At 43.0% G+C, this 20,307-nt stretch overlaps 1 protein-coding gene across 3 annotated transcripts; it reads right to left on the reverse strand.

Annotated features, from left to right (window-relative positions):
* Positions 1 to 635: 635 nt before the first annotated feature.
* LOC111971427 (sentrin-specific protease 5) lies at positions 636 to 19,391 on the reverse strand. Of its 3 annotated transcripts, none has more exons than XM_023998198.1 (10): positions 19,286 to 19,391; positions 9,555 to 10,762; positions 9,368 to 9,473; positions 9,080 to 9,227; positions 8,873 to 8,920; positions 8,653 to 8,730; positions 4,749 to 4,886; positions 3,234 to 3,317; positions 3,095 to 3,145; positions 636 to 2,995 (listed from the first exon to the last, which is right to left on the reverse strand). In XM_023998198.1, the coding sequence occupies exons 2-10, from the start codon at positions 10,450 to 10,452 to the stop codon at positions 2,885 to 2,887; spliced, it is 1,662 nt and encodes a 553-aa protein (XP_023853966.1). In that variant the 5' UTR covers positions 10,453 to 10,762; positions 19,286 to 19,391; the 3' UTR covers positions 636 to 2,884. The 3 variants fall into 3 exon arrangements, with proteins under 3 accessions (XP_023853966.1, XP_023853967.1, XP_023853968.1); XM_023998199.2 differs by having other exon boundaries at positions 19,281 to 19,350; XM_023998200.1 differs by lacking the exon at positions 19,286 to 19,391 and adding an exon at positions 18,881 to 19,274.
* Between the last annotated feature and the right edge of the window lie 916 nt (positions 19,392 to 20,307).

Raw genomic sequence — 20,307 nt, forward strand, 5'->3', positions numbered from 1 at the left:
GTTTCTAACTCATATCAATGCCACATAGGCTTTTTTCTAAATGAGAAGTCATTTTTTGGGGGATAATTGCTTTAAAAAAAGACAATGCCTAACATGCGATCAGATTGAATAACAGCCCGAGAATCATGGAATCACCACCCATAGACTCCTGTCAGAGAAACAGTTGTTACACTTCAAGTAACTTTACAAACCACCCCATCACCGCCCATAAGTTGATCATTAAACATCCTCACATGGGACACTGTTTGCTAAAGCAGTTAATGTTAACAGAGATCCATCCAGTCACCAATATGCTGAGTTGACAAAGGTCACAGTGCCACGGTCACAATAGTAGTACTACTTTCTTTACAGAATAAAAATACAAAAGCATAAGGCCATCGCTCCAGACGGCTATCCTACGAATCAGGTTTGAGGAGTTAGCGGGGTAACTTGTCAACTCGAAGCTCAACTCCTGATAACTAGTTATAAGAATGTGGCTCACCTTTCAGTCAGGTACATTTCTATGGCAACAAATCCGTCAAAACTAACCTGCTCCACAGCAAACTCCATTTATCCTGAATGAAGTGTCTGAGCAGCGAGTTGAGGACCACTGAAATCAAATTCCCTCCCCTGCGCAAAGATTATCATCCCCTTAATTTGCAAAAGACTGATTAAATATTTTATTAATCCATTTTTTTATAGTAACATGTTAAAATACCCATCAAATTATTTTGTATTTACAGAATGCATTTGAACTTAACACAGTAAAAGTTTAGTATGATAAATAAAATTGATACAATTATTTTAGCAATAGGAGTGGGAAGGAAAAAGGTGCTTATGCATTGATAAGCACACCAAAGACAGCATTAACGATAATACAATTAAGCCAGCACTTCTAAAAGCCTTTTCACACCATTCGGATTGAGCGTATAGCMTGCTGAATTTGCATGATTTAATTTTGGCACAAATGAAAAATGTGGCACGGATTGCACCATGGATTGAAGTTTCAGTGTCTCAATGAAGAGTTCGGCATTCGACTAGCCCGCGCAGTTACAAGCCTGCTAGAGTTAGCCGCAGGCGGACAAGCAATATCCACCGTCCTAGTACAGAAAAAGCCAGACCTGGAATGTGAAGCTAACACAAGCTGGTTAGCTTTAGAAAACCCTGAGTAGATCTAGCTTGTGTCGTAGGATACCCCTCAGTTTGGTGTGTCTGGGCCTCTGGGTTGTTGCATCCTCCTCATGCAACAACCCAGAGTAATAGAGTAAGTAGAGAAAATGAATGCCTGAGTCATACAAGCTACATCATGTGTATGAATGTATTCAGGGGTCAACTTAGAAAGGAAACTGTGCCACCGCTTAGGATGAGACACATACATTGGGAACTTCCATTAAAATGAAATTTGAGGACAGTTTTCACATCTAGAGAATCCCAATTTAACCCCTCTGGGTATCTATTTGTAAGTATAACCCTGTATTACTTCAAGATATTGCAATACAATATTTTAGGTTTTACCACAGCAGCTTAAATCAAGAACATCAAATAAAAACCAAAAAGTCTCTCTCAACGAAGATTAAACAGATTTAACCCTAGTACAGAGAGTGCTGTGAACATGATCTCTAATGGTACCTAGTGTGCTTGAATGAAATGGATGAGACGGTATAGATGGGATTCATTCAGCATGTTCTACAGCAGCGTTTCCCCAACTACACCCAGTCTGTGGACCAGCTCCCTCAGATGGGTAACTGACACCAACTGAGTCAGCGCAAGTGCTTGGTGGTCCTCCAATGAGAACCATAGCTTGCCAGCCCCTCATACAAAAAAAAGGCATTACTTCTTCCTCAGTACACAAGATATGCTGTTCAAAAACAATAATGTGTACAGTATTTGACAGACGCAGAAAGAGCAGTGTTTATGAAGCCATTTTCAGTGGAGTAGCATGGCCAACTGGAACTAAATATTTCCCACTTAACTACTGAAAGATCCATGTAATGGCGCAACGTAAATGTAATTTTGATTGAGCCGACAGATGCAATGTTTACCGAATGCGGAAACATTGAACTTTAAAAAGGCAGTCTCCCTATAGTTCGGATCTTCCACATTGAATCTAAGCCCTTGTCTCAACTGCTGTTGATGCGAAGGAGTTTCACAAGAACTAAGAGCTGGATTCAATCCCTAGCGGGAAAGATCCACGTTATAGCTCGATTTACATTTCAAGGCAATGTTCCTACGTTCGCAGAGACTGCAATCACGTAAAATGCGGCATGTCAGCTCAATTGGAAATTACCTTTAAAAATGCGGATCTTCTGTGATACAGATTGAATCTAGCCCAAGAGAGCGGTTTGAGATTAAGTTGTAACAAAACAGTACATTCAATTAAAAGCTAGCCTTTGATGAGTCTTCTTGTTCTGTACCGCACTAGTCAGGCGGAGATTACATGATATAACAAGAACCTTCAAATTTCACCTAATGTCCCATATAATCTGCCGTTTACATTTCAAGAACTGAAGTTAGGAAACGGTATCAGCACATACAGGTCCGTTACTGGCATCTGAAACATAGTAGCAGCGTTAGCTCCAGACCTAGGTCAGTCAGTCAACAATGGAAACTTTGTGGACTTCAACTCCCAAAGGAATTCAAAGTCTCAGGTCCCTCCCTCCCGTTAAAGATGTTAAAAACAGGGCAATTAAAAAATAATAATAATTATTGCAGAATATGCACCGCTGGCCCTCTGAAGAAAAGACTGTCACCAGTCAAATGTCTTGTCTCTACAGCAGTTCCTTCAGTTTCTCCTTGGCTCCAGTAGTGTTTTTAAAGRGTTAATGGCCCTTGTACAATAACGGTCAAACAGTTGTTAACCCATGGTTCACTGGAAAGGCAGGTGTACTTTCTCAGCTGTGGTCAGTCAGTCACTCAGTTTACAGTCACAGAGCTCTTTGTAAATCCTCTTGCGGACGTTGGGCATGTCGTCCTGTGTGAACTGCAGCGGTTCTTTTAAAGCCAGGCACTTGCAGTACTGTGAGAGAAGCAGAGATAAAACAATTCAATAAAAAAAAAAACTCACCATAGCAGTGTGTGTGGGGAATTTGCAGTACGAGGGAAATTCTTTACTCACCTCCAATACGAAGACTCCACAGTCACTGTCGTTCTTCTGTTGAGGAATTCTCTGAGGGTGAGAACCAGAGACAGTAGTCAAAACAGAGCCAATTGGAAATTGAGAGAGAACAGTCACATGGTGCCATCTGAAACAATACCTTGTTTATAATCATCTTCCAGCCATTCTGATAGGTAGCTTGTTTCTTCTCCTTCGCCTCAGCCAGGATGTATCTCATGATGTTCTGTCGGGCCGATAACAGGAGGAAAACAAGGGTTTAGTTCACAAAAAAGGTTGAGTTACAAAATGTGGACTAGGTAGACCAGGGATGAGCAACTGATGGGGGCCACACAAAAAAAGGGAACTCATGAGGCCGCATTGGCTGCTAGGTCTGTACCCACAGCAATACAGGCATTGTCTTGCTGGAGGGTCATGTCAGGATGAACCTGCAGGAAGGGTACCACATGAGAGGAGGATTTCTTCCCTGTAACGCACAGCGTTCAGATTGCCTGCAATGACAAAAAGCTCAGTCCGATGCTGTGACACACCGCCCCACACCATGACGGACCCTCCACCTCCAAATCGATCCCGCTCCAGAGTACAGGCCTCTGTAACGCTCATTCCTTCGACGATAAACGCGAATCCGACCATCACCCCTGGTGAGACAAAACCGCAACTCCTCAGTGAAGAGCACTTTTAGCCAGTCCTGTCTGGTCCAGCGACGGTGGGTTAGTGCCCACAGGCAATGTCTGGTGAGGACCTGCCTTACAACAGGCCTACAAGCCCTCAGTCCAGCCGCTCTCAGCCTATTGCAGACAGTCTGAGCACTGATGGAAGAATTGTGCATTCCTGGTGTAACTTGGGCAGTTGTTGTTGCCATCCTGTACCTGTCCCACAGGTGTGATGTTTGGATGTCTGCCACTGAGGACAAGCTGTCTGTCCTAGGCATCTCACAGTATGTACATTGCAATTTATTGCCCTGGCCACATCTGCAGTCCTCATGCCTCCTTGCAGCATGCCTAAGGCACAATCACACAGATGAGCAGGGACCCTGGGGGTCTTTCTTTGTGTTTTTCAGTCAGTAGAAAGGCCTCTTTAGCGTCCTAAGTTTCCATAACTGTGACCTTAATTGCCTACTGTCTGTAAGCTGTTAGTGTCTTAACGACCGTTCCGCATGTTCATTACTTGTTTATGTTTCATTGAACAAGCATGAGAAAGTGTTTAAACCCTTTACAATGAGATCTGTGAATTTATTTGGATTTTTACGAACTATCTTTGAAAGACAGGGTCCTGAAAAAGAGACTTKTTTTTTTGCTGAGTTTATGATAACTGATGATCAATGGGCTCCACCTTGGATGTAATTCAACCATGCTTAGCGTAAATGTATATCGCTGGCCACTAGACTAGACTAATTTACCAATCCCCCAAACAAATTGCTGTCATGGGCTAATTGATTGACATCTGATGCACAACCAAATTTCTAAATTGTACTCAACATTAAGTTGAGACCCCGACTGAGTCCCCCCCCCCCAAAAAAAAGTAATCAGCGGGCCTAGGTAGACCAATGTTAATATTTTCCATGCTTATCAAATCAATGTTCCTCAAGTCTAGGATGAAATTCAGAGACGCGTGAGTTTCATTGAGCAGCAGAGGACTGTAAAGTGTGTGAGCCTACCTCTATGGTGTATTTGAAGACGATGCCCTGCGAGTCATAGTAGTGGATGTGGTGGTTGGCCATGTCTACTGTGATCAGGGACCAGTGGATCTCCAGGTGGATAGGAATCAGCAGCAGACTCTTGGAAAACAGATCCACCTGCCAAACGGAGAGAGAGAGCCGAGTGGTATACACCGAAGCAAGCAATATCTACTCAGGTTTCCTAAAAGCTAGCCAGTTTCAGTTAGCGTCACATTCTAGTTCAGGCTTCGTCCATACTACGACCATGGATATTGCTCCTCCGCCTGCCACCAATTCTAGCAGGTTTGTAACTGTGCATGCATGTCGTGTGTGGCTAGTCAAACTCTTCATTGCGACAATGCTGAAACAAATTCATGGGCAAGTCCATGCCACATTTTAATTTGTGATGAAATCAAAATTAAAGAAAAGTTATTGCTAATTCAGCAGACTCATGTGAAATAGGCATTTAGAGTGGTAGGCTTGATTACCAACAACGACGAGACGGCCTACAGGGAGGAGGTGAGGGCCCTCGGAGTGTGGTGTCAGGAAAATAACCTCACACTCAACGTCAACAAAACAAAGGAGATGATTGTGGACTTCAGGAAACAGCAGAGGGAGCACCCCCCTATCCACATCGACGGGTCAGTAGTGGAGAGGGTAGTACGTTTTAAGTTCCTCGGCGTACACATGACGGACAAACTGAATTGGTCCACCCACACAGACAGCGTTGTGAAGAAGGCGCAGCAGCMCCTCTTCAACCTCAGGAGGCTGAAGAAATTCGTCTGGTCACCAAAAGCACACAAACTTCTAGATGCACAAACGAGAGCATCCTGTCGGGCTGTATCACCGCCTGGTACGGCAACTGCTCCGCCCACAACCGTAAGGCTCTCCAGAGGGTAGTGAGGTCTGCACAACGCATCACCAGGGGCAAACTACCTGCCCTCCAGGAAACCTACACCACCCGATGTCACAGGAAGGCCATAAAGATCAAGGACAACCACCCGAGCCACTGCCTGTTCACCCTGCTATCATCCAGAAGGCGAGGTCAGTACAGGTGCATCAAAGCAGGGACCGAGAGACTGAAAAACAGCTTCTATCTCAAGGCCATCAGACTGTTAAACAGCCACCACTAACATCGAGTGGCTACTGCCAACATAGTGACTCAACTCCAGCTCACTTTAAATCATGGAAATTGATCAAAAATGTATCACTAGCCACTTTAAACAATGCCACTTAATATAATGTATATACTGTACTCTATACCACATACTGCATCTTGCCATCTTTATGTAATACATGTATCACTAGCCACTTTAAACTATGCACTTTTGTGTTTACATACCCTACATTACTCATCTCATATGTATATACTGTACTCGATACCATCTACTGCATCTTGCCTATGCCGTTCTGTACCATCACTTATTCCTATATCTTTATGTACATATTCTTTATCCCTTTACACTTGTGTGTATAAGGTAGTAGTTGTGGAATTGTTAGGTTAGATTACTCGTTGGTTATTACTGCATTGTCAGAACTAGAAGCACAAGCATTTCGCTACAATCGCATTAACATCTGCTAACCATGTGTATGTGACAAATAAAATTTGATTAGAAGTGCCATCTTCATTTTATTTATCGGTATTTCAGTCTTTGGTGTGCTTATCTGATTCAGAGGAGTTGGGTTAAATGCAGGAGACACATTTCAGTTGTACTGCTGACTAGGTATCCCCCTTGTCAACGCACAAGCACCTTTCCCCCCACTCATATCGATAAAATAAGTGCAAGTTCAGTTGTACTAGGGGGGGGTGCTCCTAAATCAACCATTTATCGGATCATCAAGAACTTCAAGGAGAGCGGTTCAATTGTTGTGAAGGCAGCTTCAGGGCGCCCAAGGAAGTCCAGCAAGCGCCAGGACAGTCTCCTAAAGTTGATTCAGCTGCGGGATCGGGGCACCACCAGTACAGAGCTTGCTCAGGAATGGCAGCAGGCAGGTGTGAGTGCATCTGCACGCACAGTGAGGCGAAGACTGAGGATGGCCTGGTGTCAAGGGCAGCAAAGAAGCCACTTCTCTCCAGGAAAAACATCAGGGACAGACTGATATTCTGCAAAAGGTACAGGGATTGGACTGCTGAGGACTGGGGTAAAGTAATTTTCTCTGATGAATCCCCTTTCCAATTGCTTGGGGCATCCAGAAAAAAAGCTTGTCCGGAGAAGACAAGGTAAGCGCTACCATCAGTCCTGTGTCATGCCAACAGTAAAGCATCCTGAGACCATTCATGTGTGGGGTTGCTTCTCAGCCAAGGGAGTGGGCTCACTCACAATTTTGCCTAAGAACACAGCCATGAATAAAGAATGGTACCAACACATCCTCCGAGAGCAACTTCTCCCAACCATTCAGGAACAGTTTGGTGACGAACAATGCCTTTTCCAGTATGATAGTTATCACTTTTGCCTTATGGCAAGGTGCTCCAAGTGGCTCGGGGAACAAAACATCGATATTTTGGGTCCATGGCCAGGAAACTCCCAAGACCTTAATCCCATTGAGAACTTGTGGTCAATCCTCAAGAGGCGGGTGGACAAACAAAAACACACAAATTCTGACAAACTCCAAGCATTGATTATGCAAGAATGGGCTGCCATCAGTCAGGATGTGGCCCAGAAGTTAATTGACAGCATGCCAGGGTGGATTGCAGAGGTCTTGAAAAAGAAGGGTCAACACTGCAAATATTGACTCTTTGCATCAACTTCATGTAATTGTCAATAAAAGCCTTTGACACTTATGAAATGCTTGTAATTATACTTCAGTGTAACATCTGACAAAAATACCTAAAGACACTGAAGCAGCAAACTTTGTGGAAATTAATATTTGTGTCATTCAAAACTTTTGGCCACGACTGTACACTGAACAAAAATGAACACAACATGTAAAGTGTTGGTCCCATGTTTCATGTGTTTCATGAGGTGAAATAAAAGATACCAGAAATGCTCCAAACACACAAAAAGCTTATTTCTCACCAATTAAGCACAAATTTGTTTACATCCATGTTAGTGAGCATTTCTCCTTTGTCAAGATAATCCATCCACTCGACAGGTGTGGCATATAAAGAAGCCGATWAAACAGCATGATCATTACACAGGTGCACCTTGTGCTGGGACAATAAAAGGCCACTAACATGTGCAGTTGTRACAACGCCACATATGTCATAAGTTTTGTAGGGAGCAAATAATCAGCGTGCCGACTGCAGGAATGTCCACCAGAGCTATTGGCAAAGAATTGAATATTAATTTCTATACCATAAGCATACCAACGTCATTTTAGAGAATTTGGCAGTACGTCCAACCGGCTTCACAACCGCAGACCACGTGTAGGTGAGAAATTTTCTGATGTCAACATTGTGAACGGAGTGCCCCATGGTGGCGTTGGGGTTATGGTATGGGCAGGCATAAGCTACAAACAACGAACACAACTGCATTTTATCAATGGCAATTTGAACGCACAAAAATACTGTGACGAGATTTCTTTTTTTTCAGGCATCCGTGACCAACAGATGCATATCTGTATTCCCAGTCACGTGAAATCCATAGATTAGAGTTTTTCAATTGACTGATTTTCTGTAACGCAGTAAAATCTTTGAAATAGTTGCATTTATATTTTTGTTAATTACCACATTTCTGCAATGAACTATGTTGAATATTTGCTTAATAAAACTAAAACTTGCTTCAGCCCAGAGTCCATGGTTTCTCTCGTTAATAATTACATTTCTCTAGAGAAATGGCACATTGGGCTCACAATTAATTGATCTAACATCAGTCAATTAGTTGTTTAATAACCACCAAAATAAATAATTTTGGTTAATCACTCAGCACTACAGAGCTTATGATCTGACCTACCATCAGCTTACCTTTTTGGTCCATCTCTTAACCCCTTCATAGCCTTTGGCCACCAGCTGCCTGTGAAAGAAGCTGTTGAAGAAATGAACCTGCGGGAGAAAACAGAAAATTCAGTAACCTTGGAAACCCAACATAAGACTGCCATCCTAACAACTCCCTTTTACCAATAACCCTTTGTTGAACATTCTGATCAAGGATCCAAAATGAATGCACTTAGGAATGTACTCCCACCTTGTGCTCTGTAGCCTCCATGATCAATTCGCCATACATGTTTATCACCTAGACACACAAGACAAAGAAAAATGAAAATGTTTACTAAATCCTTGTCATTCTTGGTGGAACATAGGGCCTGTACTAAAGTTTTGGAATTTCAGGTTAGATAAAACCGTGAATCAGGTTTATAAGCAGCAAGCACAGTTTTCTATGGGCCATAGCTACCTGGTCGTTGACCCAGTTTTGATCGTCCAGTGTGGACAGGTCCTCCAGGGTCAGAGTGTGCTTGTTGTAGTCCACTTTAAAGCAGTTCATAGGGATGGAGGCTAGACCCGCTTTGTACTTCAAAACTTCTAAATGGATGTTTAGCTTCCTGGTACAGAGCGATGAAACAGGTCAAACCAAAAGGTCAAATGGAATAACAAGTAGACAAAAGAACAGATGCAATCAGCATAACAATGGAAATCAGTGGTGAAAGTAAAACTGGTTTGTGGGGCATCTCATGATTCATACTTGTCATTGAAGTCCGTGTTACACTTGTTCTTCAGGTGCTCCAAGACATCAGTCTCACTGAGGGGGATGAAACTCCCGTACGTCACATAGAAGAGCTCCAGGAACTCTGAGGGAGAGACAGGCACCTTAAGTAAAAAGGTTATATCCAGTGAAATTTGAAATCATAGTTATAATAAAAGTCTAGTACCATGGATGAGGTCTCTGATTCCTTCATGGATGCCCTCTTCTGGTTTGGGTTGTTGTGGTGATGGCTGGGACTGCTGTGCTGGGTCTGTGGCAGTTCCCTGCTCTGGTCTTGGAGCCCACACTCCTATCTTGCAGTAATCTCGGTGGTCCCACAGGGCAAATGAGTGGAGGGTGTGGCACAGAATAATGCCTGGGGAAACACAGGCTATGGCTGATGGWTCCACCTCCATAGGGGCGCTACAGTCTGTTGGTTCCTCTTTGGGGACAGCTGATGTACCGTTGGAAAGGAAGACAGCTGGGTCACCAGCCTGGGGCTGCTTTATGACCTCCATCTTAGGGTCTATAACCTGCTGTTTGACTGAACCAGAACCAGGGGCCTTCTCCCCCTCACTCACAGCCCCTTCACAGGCTCTCTCCTGCTCTATCATTGAATCAGTAAAATGCTCAACCACTGATTTCATTACCGGTTGAACCACAGACTTATTCACCAGTTTAACCACAGTGTACGTTAACTTCTGACCCATAGAGTTCAATAAGGGTTGACCAACAGAGTTGGTTACAGGTGAAGCCAAAGAGTTTGTTACCTGCTCCACAGCAGAGTCTTTCTTCAGCTCCTCTCGGATGGCTGTTACCTGCTCCTCTGTCATCAGGGTCTTCTTATAAGATGGGCGACCACCCTTTCTCTTAGGGGTCTCCCCCAGTGCCCGGCCCTTGCCCGGCTGGGCCCTGCGTTGTCGGGACTTGTCACCCGGATTCTTCCCATGTGGGGCCTTCCCATCATGGAGCTTAGAGTTGGGCCCACAGCAGTCACATGCCTTCGGTGTCCTCTTCCTCTCAGAAGAGCGGCCATTGGTGCCCACCTGTGCCGGCAGGTGCCCACCTGAGCCGTTATGAACCATGCCTCTGTCCTCAGCCCCTACCCCATCTCACCACAGCTGCCTCTGGCCCTCAGTGCTGGTCCCAGCCCTTCAGGGGCCCTGAACCATGGAGCTCCCCAGTGGATGGACTCTAGATGAGTCACCCCAGTCTCTGATGGGTGGAGAATGTAGATTCTCAGGGACTAGGCCTTGCTGCTCCGCCTATGCTTCCCTAAGCAGTACTCCYGATTGGCGGATTTGTGAACATACACCGTAACAACAAGCGTTCAGTTCCTTGGGTTGTCTTCTCACAACCTGCTCGGACAAATCTTCTTAGGAGCCTAGGAAGAAGCTGCATTCAAGTAAAGAGCCGTGTTAGGCTAAATGTGTAAAATGAACAATGTGTGAAATGAATGTACTACTGTGCAATTTGATGACAACGGTACTGTGTAGATAGATAGCTAGGCATATTAGAAGAAAGTGGTATGARCTGCGTTGTCAAACGTTGCACCCATCACAGATATCTAATATTTTCCTAGCTCAAGAACGTACTCTTAAGGAGTGTAGGAGAGCAGACAGTTACTTCTTTAGGTCCAAGGATATAGGTTATTTTCAGAGGTAGACTGGCTCTGGCAGCCAAAAACTCCATCTAAACATGAATCGATTCTCAATTGAAAAACAGTTCGAAGCATAAAGCCCTTTACTTTCATATCACATCAAAATAATTTCACAAATGGAAAATATACACTTTCTGTACACTGTTTTAACCGGCTTTGTCACAGCTGCGCTGCAGCAGACGGTTTTGTGAAAAGGCCTTCTTCCGCTACACAAGTGTTGAGCATACTACGTAGCTAATTCGCACAGGTGCCGCCTCAGTCTTCAGTAAACACCCGCTGTAACATGGAGATATGGCCATGTGTAGTAATTTAAGATGCACTATGCAGAAATCGCTCCACTATTTCTTGGTTGCTAAAAATCTAATAGATTGTGTAATTTTAGTTTGTGACCAAGTGATTTTAGTTTGTGACAAGCAAGTGTAGTGTAGAGAATCATTGTACCATGTGAAATCTTTTCCATAACCAAAAATATTGTATTTTCAGCTGGTGTTCAAAACCTAAACTAAGAGGCAAAAAAATAAACTTAATGGGAAGCATAGAAATAGCGCACATAGAACAGATCTATCGCTTCTTAGGACTTGCTTTCAATGACAGATCTATAAAACACATTTAGGTGAATTTGATCGGGTCCCCCAAAAGTCACATTACAGCTTTAACATCATGTTCTGAAAATTATTTATTGCTAATATGAAAGGAACTCATGTTTCCAAAACAGTACCGCAAGTGATGCGTGTTGACGTTCAGAATGAGCATCGGGGCTCTTCAAAACAAAAGTCCCCCAGGAAAAAAGATACTTCAATACACACTAGTTACATGCTGACCATACCGGACGCATTGCGTGCGCTGCAAAATAAATGTACACGTACATGTTATTCAATCATTTTAAGCGAGCGTCTATATCCAGCCACTAAAATATAACTTGGGTTGTATTTTGTTCTATTTTAGACACTTGACGCGCTGCAAGTCCTGCCTCACCATCTCATCATTGGTTTTTAGGAGCATATACCCATGTGGGTGATTGAAAGATGAGCGGTCCAGACTCCAGTCCAGTTAGTTGCAGTAATGCACCTTGAAGTTGGTTGCCAACCAGTAGTGGAGGCTGGTAGAAAGAGCTATAGGAGGACGGGCTCATTGTAACGGCTGGAATGGAATTTCTTTAACTAGGCAAGTCAATTAAGAACAAAAACAGCACAAATGACAGGAAGGTAGAGACAATACATTACGCAAATCAGCCACAACAGTCAGTAAGAGTATCTGTGATGGAGTCTTTGAATGAAGAGATTGAGATAAAACTGTGCTGTTCGTTGCTGCAACGAACTGAAGAGATGAGCGACCCAGGGATGTCTGTGCATTGGGAACATTCATCAGAATGTGACTGGCAGAACGGGTGTTGCATGTGGAGGATGACCGCTGCAGTAGAAATCTCAGATAGCAAAGAGTAGGGAGTGAAGCCTAAGACGGTTTTATAAATAATCATCAACCAGTGGGTCTTGCGACAGGTATACAGAGATTACCAGAAGAGTATAGGAGTGCAGTGATGTGTCCTAGAAGGAGCATTGGTGCAAAATATGATGGCCGAATGGTAAAGAACATCTAGCCGCACGAGAGCACCCTTACCCGCCGATCTATAAATTACATCCCCGTAATCTAGCATGGGTAAGATGGTCATCTGAATCAGGGTTAGTTTGGCAGCTGGGATGAAAGAGGAGCGATTACGATAGAGGAAACCAAGTCTAGATTTAACTTTAGCCTGCAGCTTCAGCATCTGCTGAGAGAAGGACAGTGTACCATCTAGCCATACTCCCAAGTACTTGTATGAGGTCACTCCCTCAAGCTCCAAACCCTCAGGAGGTAATAATCACACCTGTGGGGAGGGGCATTCTTCTTACCAAACCACATGACCTTTGTTTTGGAGGTGTTGAGAACAAGGTTAAGGGGAGAGAAATCTTGTTAGACACTAAGAAAGCTTTGTTGTAGAGCGTTTAACACAAAATACAGGGAGGGGCCAGCTGAGTATAAGTATATCATCAGCATATAAATGGATGAGAGAGCTTCCTACTTCTTACCTGAGCTATGTTGTTGATGTAAATTGAGAAGAGCGTGGGGCTGAGGATCAAGCCTTGGGGTACACCCTTGGTGACAGGCAGTGGCTGAGACAGCAGATGTTCTGACGTTATACACTGCACTCTTTGAGGTAGTTAGCAAACCAGATCAAAAGACCCCTCAGAGACACCAATACTCCTTAGCCGGCCCACAAGAATGGAATGATCTACCGTATCAAAAGCTTTGGCCAAGTCAATAAAAATAGCAGCAAAACATTGCTTAGAATCAAGGGCAATGGTGACATCATTGAGGCCCATTAAGGTTGCAGTGACACATCCATAACCTGAGCCGAAACCAGAGAGAATACTATAGACATCAAGAAAGCCAGTTGATTATTGACAAGCTTTGATAAACAGGGCAAAATAGAAATAGGCCTATAACAGTTAGGATCCAGGTCTAACCATTTTTCCAGTACTTTTTGGGGTTAGACCCACAGAGAGAGAACTGCTCCTTAAAGTAACTAACTTTGGCCTTCCGGATAGCCTGAGTGCACTTATTTCTCATTTGCCTGAACAAGAGCCTGTCACAGCCTGAGTATGCATGTGTCGAGCCTTCGCCAAATGCAATTCTTGAGGTGGAGTAAATCTGCAAGATCAGTCGAACCAAGGGCTGAAATTGTTTTTAATGCTAATTTATCTTTATGGGGGCGTGTTTGCTAACTTCTTTGGGACAGGGGGGCAGTATTGAGTAGCTTGGATAAAAAGGTGCCCAGAGTAAACTGCCTGCTACTCAGTCCTAAAAGCTAGAATATGCATATATTAGTAGATTTGGATAGAAAACACTCTGAAGTTTAAAACAGTTTGAATGATGTCTGTGAGTATAACAGAACTCATATGGCAGGCAAAAACCTGAGGAAAAATCCAACCAGGAAGTGGGAAATCTGAGGTTTGTAGGTTTTCAAGTCTTTGCCTATCCAATATAGTGGAAATGGGGTCATATTGCACTTCCTAAGGCTTCCACTAGATGTCAACAGTCTTTAGAACCTTGTTTGATGCTTCTACTGTGAAGGAGGGGGGAATGGGAGCTGAATGAGTCAGAGGTCTGCCAGAGTGGCATGAGCTGGTCATGCGCGTTCACGTAGCTTCCGTTCCATTGCAATTCTACAGACAAAGGAATTCTCCGGTTGGAACATTATTGAAGATTTGATAAAAACATCCCAAAGATTGAGTCTATACTTAGTTTTACATGTTCCTACAAACAGTAATATGACTTTTCGTTTAAACTTTCACCTGGACCTGCCCGTGCGTTGTGAGTTTGGATTGTGTACTAAAACGCGCAAACAAAAAGGAGGTATTTGGACATAAATGGACTTTATCGAACAAATCAAACATTTGTGGAACTGGGATTCCTGGGAGTGCATTCTGATGAAGATCAAAGGTAAGTGAATATTTATAATGCTATTTCTGACTTTGTTGACTCCACAACATGGCGGATATCTGTATGGCTTGTTTGGGCTCTGAACTCAGATTATTGCATGGTGTGCTTTTTCCGTAAAGATTTTTTGAAATCTGACACAGCGGTTGCATTAAGGAGAAGTGGATCTAGGAGAAGTTCCATGCATAACACTTGTATTTTCATCAACATTTATGATGAGTATTTCTGTAAATTGATGTGGCTCTCTGCAAAATCACCGGATGTTTTGGAAGCAAAACATTACTGAATGTAATGCGCCAATGTAKACAGATTTTTGGATATAAATATGAACTTTATCGAACAAAACATACATGTGTTGTGTAACATGAAGTCCTAGAGTGTCATCTGATGAAGATCAAAGGTTTGTGATTAATTTTCTCTATTTCTGCTTTTTGTGACTCCTCTCTTTGGCTGGAAAAATGGCTGTGTTTTTCTGTGACCATGTACTGACCTAACAATCGTTTGGTGTGCTTTCGTCGTAAAGCCTTTTTGAAATCTGACACGTTGGCTGGATTCACAACAAGTGTAGCTTTAATTTGGTGTATTGCATGTGTGATTTCATGAAAGTAAAATATTTCTAGTAATTTATTTGAATTTGGCGCTCTGCATTGTCACTGGATGTTGGCCATATGGGACGCTTTCATCCCACATATCCCAGAGAGGTTAACAATATCACTAAAATGATCCAAAAATAAGGACCAAGCATCTTCGACAGAGAAGGGGGGGGGGGGAATCAAGCTGATTCTATATCAATTTAAAGAGGCCAGGTCATGAAGGAAGGCTTGCTCATTAACGTTTTTTTAGCAAGTGTCTATGACAAATCAGGACAGGTCGTTTCACTGAGCAGCCATTAGGAACACAAGCTGTAAAACAGTGATCACTAAGGTCATTACAAAAAACACCAAACTGATACCTATCAGGATTATTTGTGAGGATAACATCAAGGAGAGTAGCCTTTTCTGGATGTTTGGAGTCATATCTTGTGAGATTGGTAATAATCTGAGAAAGATTTATGGAGTCCCATTGCTTTAGGACTTGGTCAGGTGGTTTAAGCATGTCCCAGTTTAGGTCACCTAGCAGTACAAATTCAGACTTAGTGTAAGGGACCAGGAGAGAGCTTAGTGCAGGTAGGGTACAGGCCGGTGCTGATGGAGGATGATAGCACCCAGCAACAGTCAACAGTCAGAGCTATTTGAAAGTTTAACGCTTAAAAACAAGCAAATAAAATTGTTGGGGACAGATTTGGTGGAAACAACCGAGTACTGAAGGTGATCCTTGGTAAAGTTTGCCACTCCAACTTTGGAAGATCTGTCTTGCCAAGAAAGGTTATAACCAGAAAGGTTAACATCAGTATTCAAAACACGCTTACTTAACCACGTCTCAGTAATGACCAAAAACCTTGATTGGAGCTGTGAACCCACACTTTCAATTGATCCATTTTAGGTAAGAAGCTTKTAGAGTTAATGTGCAGAAAACCCAGGCTTTTACAAGAGCAGAAATCAGTGAAACATATCAGAGCACAAGTCAGAATTGGGGCTAGCAACAAGTAGATGGGCCAGGGTGTACATGCACATTTCCAGATATCAACAGTAATACAATCAATCAACGGCATAGGACAGGGAGAGCTCTGCAGTGATGATTTATTACATTTGAATGTGCATCAGATGGAGACAAAATCATATTACACAGCAATTTCATCCGGTAACATGAATACAAAGCCGGCGAGAGGTGGTTAGAATAGGATGGGAGGCCAAGAATCCGTGTAACCAATAGAGAGTCAGAGTCCCGAGTGCGGGAACAAACAGTCTGACCCACGGTTGGGTAAACAAGAAAGTTCAYTCAACAAAGCATGCAGGAGTCATGAGACAAATAGCAAAATGCACAAGAAAAAAAATAAACGAATTGGGGCTAGCCATTATAAGGTCAGAGTCACTCGCCCCAACAGTGCCTGTGTGCTGGAGGCGAGCGAAAGCTCAGGGGGGTACCTGTACCAGGGGGAGACAACCAGGGCAGACGGTGAACAGATCACCAGGTGGAATCCAAGCAGCAGTGCAGCAGGCAACGGAAGTAGGTGTCACACCTACTTGGAAGAAGCTTTTTTCTGGAGGCAGATCTCTTGTAGAAAATGCCAATATATGGTCTCTGAACAGCAGGAGGGGGCTTCAAGGCCTTGGAATTTGGGTGGGGTAGCCTGCCATTTGTTGGGCTCAAAGGCTTTGACACCTCACCTCACACGCCAGTGCTAACTGAAGTTGTATCTGGTCTGTCTCAGTTCCAGGTTGGATGGTAGCTTTAATCCTTCCAGGTCATTTTGTTCAAAATTAGGTTGTAGGTTTGGATTTTTGATCTGGAGTGAAGGTTATGCTGTGAAGGGTAGCATCCCGTATAGGTCTCAAATTTCCTGTCTGCAGGGGCTAAAAAAATACAAAACCGAAGCATGGAGGACGAGAAGAACGTAAATCGAATCCATGTTTCTCATTCTTTATCCATGACACACATGCAGTAGTTAACAATCCATGTCTATGGCTTCGTTTTGTTTTATGAAAGGAGAGACAGAATCAGGGAGAGAGGTGGAGGTTGGAAGGTAGGGGGAGGATGCAGGGCCATTCAGGCAGCTACATTAGTCTCAGCTCCTGCAGTGAAATAGATGGAACAGTGTAAAAAAAATGTGGTTTCCATATGTGTTTGATAGTGTTCCATTAATTCCATTCCAGCCATTACAATGAGCCTGTCCCCTCACCAGCCGCCACCATATAAATCCACAGAAGACTGAACTAGTAGAGATTACTAGAAACMATATAGGTTTCCCCTTTATCTGTGGACTCATTGTCCGAGTAGAGAACACACAACTTTGTGACTAAAAATTGGTTGATATTCTACAAAGATCCAGCAAAAAGAGACCTTGTACATTTCAAGTAAAACAAGCCAATATTTATATCCCAGAACAAATTGCTAGCAATAGCAAGCTGGCTAGATAAATGTTTCAAGCTGTCCCCAAATTAATATAGTTGGTTCAGAGTTCGTTTTGATATTTCAACCTGCTTGTCCTGATCATGTCTGGTGGAATAGACAAAGTCAACAAGCGGAGCCATTTTGGTCGTCATGTTAGGTCTGAGGTAATCTGTTCTTTGCTTCCACTACAACTAGGATACTGATGTGACATTTATATTTACGATTCTGACATTTACCGTCTATCATTAATGTAAATAAAGACAATATTACGTAAATAAAGACAATATTCAAACATAAATGTTTATAATTAATATTGGCATACCATTTATAGGGCTAATCCTTTCCTAAAGTAACATGTATTACAACTAATAATGATTATGTCTAAGAAATAAAACATCTCACTGACAAGTTCAGTTGCTGTTGGACGTTAGCTTGCAAGCAAGTTACCGCCCATGTGAAATTAGCCACAATAAGGATTAGCCACAAGTGGAATTTTCTGTTGGCTTTCAAAATAAAAAAGCCCCGCAATTTAAAAGTGATGCAAACGGCTACAAATAGTGGAATCATGCCATATTTGGACAAAGTAATGCTAAACAAGGTTGTTATATAAATTCAACAAAAACAAAAGTTAATCTGACCAACAACAAAAAAGTTGAAATCGCACTGTGGGTGTGGATTGGGGGCATACTTATATGCACCTTGAGTCCGGGACATGGGGTATAGAGAGAGCAATAATAATGGCGTCTAGGCACTAACTCCGTCATGGTTCGTTGGACAAAGATTTTCATGGGTAATAAATGTAAAATTGGGGGGGGTTATTGGATAAGGGGTTATTGGATAAACGCTGAAAATAAGGTAGGTAAACACAGGTTTAGGAGATCGTATAAATTTTGTTCCAAGAGATCATCAATCAGCTAACGTCACTTTGAATTGTTAAGCATGTATGTAAAAAAAAAAGAAAAAAAAGAGTACATAAAGCACATATGGCTTCATAATTCACGATCATGTTAACTGACTTCTCATAGAAAAAAACGTATACGATCTCCTAAACCGGTGTTAATCTAAACCTCAGACCTTATTTTCGGCGTTCATCCCAAAACCGTTTCCCCATATGAATGACAACCAGAGGTACCTCGTTTATGGGACTATAAACTGGCAAACTCTTATTTTGTTTCACATATGTCTTTTTTTTGCAGACGGTCTCATCCAGGGCGACTACAMGGGCAATTAGGGTTAAGTGCCTTGCTTAAGGGCGTATTAGGCACATAGTCGGCTTGGGAATTCGAACCAGCGACCTTTCGGTTACCCAACGTTCTTAAACGCTAGTCTACCTGCCGCCCCAGTTACCTAGCTAGTATGGGAAGGGAAGGGGGGAGGGGGTATACCTAGTCAGCTGTACAACTGGATGCATTCAAATGAAATGTGTCTTCGCATTTAACCCAGCCCCTCAATCAGAGCGGTGCCATAATCGACATCCACGTCTTCGGCGCTCAGCCATGTATACAATATAACTTGGAACTACTTTTGCGTGTTGGATAAGGCAAGGCTATTTCTCTACTGTTTGTCGTCATGTCTGTGAATGTTGTATCAAAACACAGAAGAGCCACGATAACGTAGGAGGGGCGAACAAGCTTGCTGGCATTGCAAGCTGACTAGCTACCAACACAAATGGTTATTCCTGTTATTTCCATGGCTGAAAAAGCGATCGGTCTGCGCAGAAACACTAGTTTAACTCGTTCTTCCAGTAACGATAACTCGCCAATAGAAACACATAAAAGCACATACATTACCGCAATAGTGAAACAAGTTGCACCGCTACTACAACGATGTCAAACAATCGGTCTCAATTGTTTGCTGTCGCTTACTGATTGCGTCATATTTAAGCGCAAACACTATACCATAGAGAATTATAGAGGTCTCCAGTGGCCAAAATGACGTTTTAGCATGGGAAGCACAATTGAGAGCGTCCACCATTCTAATGTAGTCAACTGGGTGGGACTTCCAACTTCATTGGCTGAACCCTCCTGGTGACCCGGTTGGAGTCATGTACAACTGGGTCATCAGGAGGGATCAACCAATTGTGAAAAAGAAAAATGACTACTTAAAGATGGAGATAGCCTCAATGGCGCTGCCTATACTGTCACAGTTGCTATAGTGGCACAGATAGAAAGATGTTGCCTGGCTACCCAAACTCCTTGTTCTTGCCAAACACTACACTACGCCCACAGACAATATTTTCTTCTCCACAATGAGTCTGGATCTGAGTACCTCCCCGACAATTTCTAGATGGAAATCCATTCTAGACGATCTGATCCCAGAAACCAATGGGTTGGGCCAGAGCCAGAACACACATGGGTAAAGCAGAGTTTGAAAATTCGTCATTGGCTTTGATACTCTGATTGGTTAAAGATMATCCAATCGCTGACTTTGTTTTTGTACAACATCTCTCATTTTGACATCACTACAAACGACTTCAATGATGGCAGTCTCATACTGAAGTATGTAGCGAACGAGAGCAGCAGAAGAATTCAGTTTGAAATGTCAGGCAAACAAAGATGAGCCCTCTATCTATCTCTATGCTGCAGCCCAATCTGGCGACCACATGTCAAAAGGAAAATAGTGGGCGTGTGGAAAGGTGTATCGAAAGGGTCAGTACTATCTGGAATTTTTGGAATGACCCTACCCTAAACCCTAACTTGACCCTAATCTTAAACCCTTACCTAACCCTTCATTTAAAGAACGACTGCCCCAAAAAGCAAGTAATCCCTTTGAAAACGGCCTGTGTGGCATCAATATGAGTCAGAAACATTTA

This window comes from Salvelinus sp. IW2-2015, linkage group LG13 (assembly GCF_002910315.2).
Source record: "Salvelinus sp. IW2-2015 linkage group LG13, ASM291031v2, whole genome shotgun sequence".
Taxonomy (NCBI): Eukaryota; Metazoa; Chordata; class Actinopteri; order Salmoniformes; family Salmonidae; genus Salvelinus; species Salvelinus sp. IW2-2015.